We start from the raw sequence: 5061 nt of genomic DNA, 5'->3' as shown, positions 1-5061 counted from the left end.
ATATATATATATATATATATATATATATACTATATAGTNTATATATATATATATATATATATATATCCGATATNTAAAATTCGTATGGTTACGCGCATTTTTTAGTGGTATTCATACACCATACAATATTTGCATATACGGACACAAGGATACTTAAAAAAATAATGTGCGTGGAGATGTGTAAAACATTCCCGATCCGGACTGAACGCTTCAAATCAATTTCAAACTGTGTGAAAAGGCATGATCAATAAATAAATGGGGAAATAGTTGGCATGCATCCGTAAATTCAGTTCTATAGCTTGGTTTGCTATGGGCTATCTGCCCATCTGACCACGAGGGTGGTTAAGTGTACACTGATATAACGGTGGTCATGTAACGTCTGGTCAAACTGATTATAAATTCTATCCTTGTAGCTTTTCGCTAGTTTTGTAGCTAGCAACTGCGAGATTGCGAAGATGACTCACAGTTACAAATCGATTGGGGAGCCAACGATAGTCTCACTACTGTACTGAGTTCCGCTGTACGGGGAGCGTAGGTTTGTGTACATTAATTATTGACTACATATTCGAATAATAGGGAGTGTGATGGCCTACTGTTTATTCGAATATAGAAAACATCTACGATCACCTTGATTCGATCAGTATAGAGAGAGAAGTAAGAAAGTCTGTTTCGATAAACCGAATTGAATACTTTTGCATCCCGACATTGAACAACGCAAAGGATTAAGTGATCGAGTACACTGCTCCCGTAAGCACTTCCGTATACTCAAGATGGTCGATATAGAGAGGATTCCATTGACCCTAGCCAGCAATGGGGTAGTTGATCATACGATGCACTGAGTGAACAAGTTGTATGCCATTGTCGGTGGTTCCGAACTTTCGGAGGGTCGGTAGTTGCGACATCTTGGCTATTTGTGTACAGAAGCAAACCTCTCCTGCTCATGTCTGGTCAGTGCCAAGATACTTGATCACGTGGCGGGTTTACAAGCACAAATCCATCATTCCAAACCTAGTAACTCCGACTCGAGTAGTAAATGAAGCTATCAACATTTCCACAGAGTGGGGCAAGATGTGTTGCCTAACATCGATGACCTAGTTGATCACGCAACAGCTGATGTATTCACCTCTATTGCTCTCTTCGGCGTTTCCCATTTGTACGGTTGGGTTGACAGCCCTTACGACACCTACGGTGGCCTGAGATACTCTCCTTCCGGCTACACTGTCAATGGCGTCACTCAGTGTCACGGTGAGTTCGGAGACTGGTTGGGACATCTAGAGGCAACGTGTCCAATCCCATAGCAAATGTGGCGATCGCATTTCCTGCTGGTGTCGGTAGCTAGGAGAGAGCACGACTTATACGGTCATCAGAGATCTATAGTTAGCCCTAGATAGCGCAATTAGATCGCACTAGGTAGCGCAATTAGATCTATAGCTAGCCTTATAGCGTAATTAGATCTATAGTTAGCCTTAATAGCATAATTAGATCTACAGATAGCCTTAATAGCGCAAATAGATCTATAGTTTGATGGACTCGAAATAGATGAATGCATGTCTGGAAGCATGACTTATTCTCACACCTGACGGATTAGGCAATCGGCCGTACTGCCGGTGCGGTTGATTGGAAAAAATGCAGATCGGCCGGAAAATCAGTATCTGGACTCGAGCAACGCAATTTGTTCGTCAGAACAGGGGGCGACGTATTTCATCACGTGACAGACTAAATGAACGATGATGCTACCACTGTTGGTGTTCCCGGAGTTCGGGCTGTCTGGATCCGGTTCGGAGTTGCGTAGATTAAGCAACAGCGCAGCTGGGCAGAAAAGGGGTACATAATTTGAGAATGGTTGCGTATGTACATGTGTTTCATAAATGTTTGTTATGGGCTGTGACATTTGAATGTATAAAAAATTGTTGATCATCTCTACCCACACACCTGCTGCGCATACTCCGACCAACATTCCAGCCACAACGAAATGCACCACAATCATCTGCAGCTCAGGTCGCACAGCCGAAGCCATCTGGCGTGTGATAGCGTGCGTATGGAGCACTTCTAAGCGCTCTGCAATGAATGTTTGGGTGTGGGTCTCTAGGAGGCGAGCCAATCGGTGGGTAGTAGGCCGCGCCTCTTCGAGAATGGCGGGGCAAAGGTCGCAAATGACACCTGTGTGGGTTGGGTATAGTGCAATTGATGTGTCATCTGCATGCACAAAGGTCTTGATATGATAGAGTACTATTGTTCTTTTCCAAGCTTGCTCAGGCGTATATCTGTCAAAGTGGAATCCTGCTCTTCGATTCATGTGTGCTTGTGTGAAATACGGAAGCCAGTTCGGTACGTGTTGGGGGCGCTTATGCGAGAAAAGCCGGACAAGTGTGTGTAGGAGACTGTGTAGCAAATACCTGTTCATGCTCGCACAAGTGGTGGTGTGCACTAGGGTTCAATATAAGGTACTGCTCTGCGACCATTATATAGGAGCATTTTTAAGAGGCGAGCTGGTCAGTGTAGAGTTGCACCTATTCGGAATATAATTAACCAAAACCGTAGGAGACATGTATGTATGGTCCGGCCTAGTGATGTTCTCGCTTGTATCTGCTCTGAGCTATCACGGGGCGAGAGGTGTGCGTATACCTGATATAGAAGCCCATCATCACAGCAATACATACAATGAGAGCTGGTATCTACATTGTTTATATAGGCCAGCATATGGACGATCTTTATAATATTATATACACTATCACTGATAGGAACGACCGATTTGTAGGGTCATTGACACACCTATCAAAAGGGGTCGTACAATGGGAGTGAATTCCTCCAGATCTATGCCAAGTGACGTCATCAGTTGACCGTCAGGACCATCAACAAACTCTCGCCAGGACGAGGATATGATGTCATCCTGAGAGTATAACCAATCAGAATCGAGGAAAGTTAAGAAATGTTCAGATGATAGGACCCACTACCAGGCTAGCTATATGAATCAAAATAAATTTAGTTAGGTTGTTCGTCGATTGATCTGCATAACCTATGAAATCATTACCAATGACCAGGTGCATTATTTTAATAGGCCCACTAGCTGTTAGATATGTGATTAAGTCCATCTAGCAGCGCAGGGAATTCACACTAAACCCAGAGTATGTCACGTGTAGACACGCATGTATATACAAAAAGTAGTAGTTACACACGGATTTATATGCATCTCCAATGACAATAGCTTCAACACTCAACAGACTAAATACAGATGCCAATCCATCAAAACCAGGTTTTAAGGTTTAATTGAATTACTACCCATTGCGCCCACCTACCATTTCCGGGCTCTCCATCAGTTGCCGCGTCTTTTCAGCCAGTTGCAATGACACTGTCATCTGACCCAATCTCTGATGCACATACTCACCCACAGCTGAGGTGTCGAAGAAGGCACCTAAGATAGTCTCCACTACTCGTTGGCGTGACAGGTCCATGCTGTGTACATGTGCATGTACGGCATGAGTCTTGGGTATTGGAGTGTATACAATATAAGCAGTTTGTGAAGGTGTATATGTAAGTGGCACCTAGGCCACGCGTACGTGCGTCATAAAGCCTGTGATTATGTGAATATACGAATGATGCCATAACTATATGCTCGTAAATTTGGTATGTGTTTCTTCGGCAGGTATTCGTAAGAGTGGTTTTTGGGTGTTGAATAATATGGGAAAAAATAATGAAGATTGAATACAAAAGAAGACAAACTAGGTTTAGTAGGGTTATGACAAAGAACACGAGTGTGTCTCATCAGCAGCGATGTTAAAAACCTCAGCTTGTGGACAGAGAGTGAGCATGCGATGGGTATAGGATGGAGCTACACTAGGAGATGTACACGTGTACGTACAACAGAATAAACGTACGCACAAACGCTATCTGGGCTTGACGCAAAGAGAATATGGAAAGCCATGCGAACCCCTGGTACACGTACACACACAAGAATACGTGAACAAATGTAAACGCGAACTTACGCACTGGAACCGATAGCACTGGTCATGGCGACATAGCGAAAAGGGGTCAGTATTCCCATCAAGCGCAGGCAATATAGCATACACAAAGGACATGCGCATCATAGCAATATATATTAAGTACATACAAATACTTGCACACGTACGAACTTGTGTACAAGAAGACACGTGTACGTACACCAACAAGCACACAAAAGTATATGCATACTTGCTGGATCATACCACACTCGTCATAAGGGAAAAAGCGACAAGGGCCATCAAATCCACTACGAGCGAGCGTCCTAACACACGCAGAAAACACAAACACTACATACATACCCGCTCGGTTCCACAGCACTGGTCAGAAGAAACAGTGCGAATAGAGCCATCAACCCCATTACGAGCGAGCATCCTCCCACACACAGCAGACACACGCATATTATGCGTAACGCTTTGGTAGATGTACCTATGGCTAACAGAATGAGACCCCCAAGGGTCATGCCACACGGGACTGCTAAGGCATAGTGGTCTATCCGCCTCTGTATGGATAGAAGTATTGCATTTGAAAACAAACTAGGTTTTTCGGGGAGGACAAACTGTGCTTAGCTAGGGGAGAAGCGTGAATTGTCTGAGATGTTGCTCCAAGAGTGTGTAGCGCAACTCATCCACGTCACACAAAACCGATAAATGAAGTGCAGTGGCTTCGAAATCATACTCTAAACCCCTATGGTCTACCTGGAAATAGGCTAAGCTATTTCGAAGACACAACGGATCAATTAAATTATTTGGAAGTAAATCCGAAAAATCTAGTCCTTTTTGGCAAGAATAGTGATTTGTCTATGGCTGTATCGGACAAAAATAGAACCCTCGCAGTCAGGATACATAATAATTTAGTCCTAGCGATCTAGCAGTAACTTTGATTACGAAACTGTACGGAATCCGGATTACTTCAAGAGCAGTTAAATATGTAAGGCCAAGGTCAGGCGCAACTAAATAAAAAGCATGCCCTGCAAAGATAGACAACCATAGTGTAAAGTTAGCTTATATATATATATATATCTATTGTATATATATATACACATATAAATATATATATATATAT

At 43.2% G+C, this 5061-nt stretch overlaps 1 protein-coding gene across 1 annotated transcript in view; it reads right to left on the bottom strand.

The window, feature by feature from the left end:
• Positions 1–1245: 1245 nt before the first annotated feature.
• SARC_04951 (hypothetical protein) overlaps positions 1246–5061 on the bottom strand; it is a 4465-nt gene continuing 649 nt past the window's right edge. Inside the window, exons 2-6 of the mRNA XM_014301202.1 lie at positions 4299–4498; positions 3297–3453; positions 2773–2890; positions 1933–2160; positions 1246–1809 (exon numbers count right to left, since the gene is read on the bottom strand). Coding sequence (XP_014156677.1) covers positions 1646–1809; positions 1933–2160; positions 2773–2890; positions 3297–3453; positions 4299–4498 — 867 coding nt within the window. The 3' untranslated portion in view covers positions 1246–1645. The remainder of the gene's footprint in view (positions 1810–1932; positions 2161–2772; positions 2891–3296; positions 3454–4298; positions 4499–5061) is intronic.

Source organism: Sphaeroforma arctica, assembly GCF_001186125.1.
Source record: "Sphaeroforma arctica JP610 unplaced genomic scaffold supercont1.297, whole genome shotgun sequence".
Taxonomy (NCBI): Eukaryota; class Ichthyosporea; order Ichthyophonida; genus Sphaeroforma; species Sphaeroforma arctica.
This window is presented reverse-complemented; position numbering and strand designations above follow the sequence as displayed.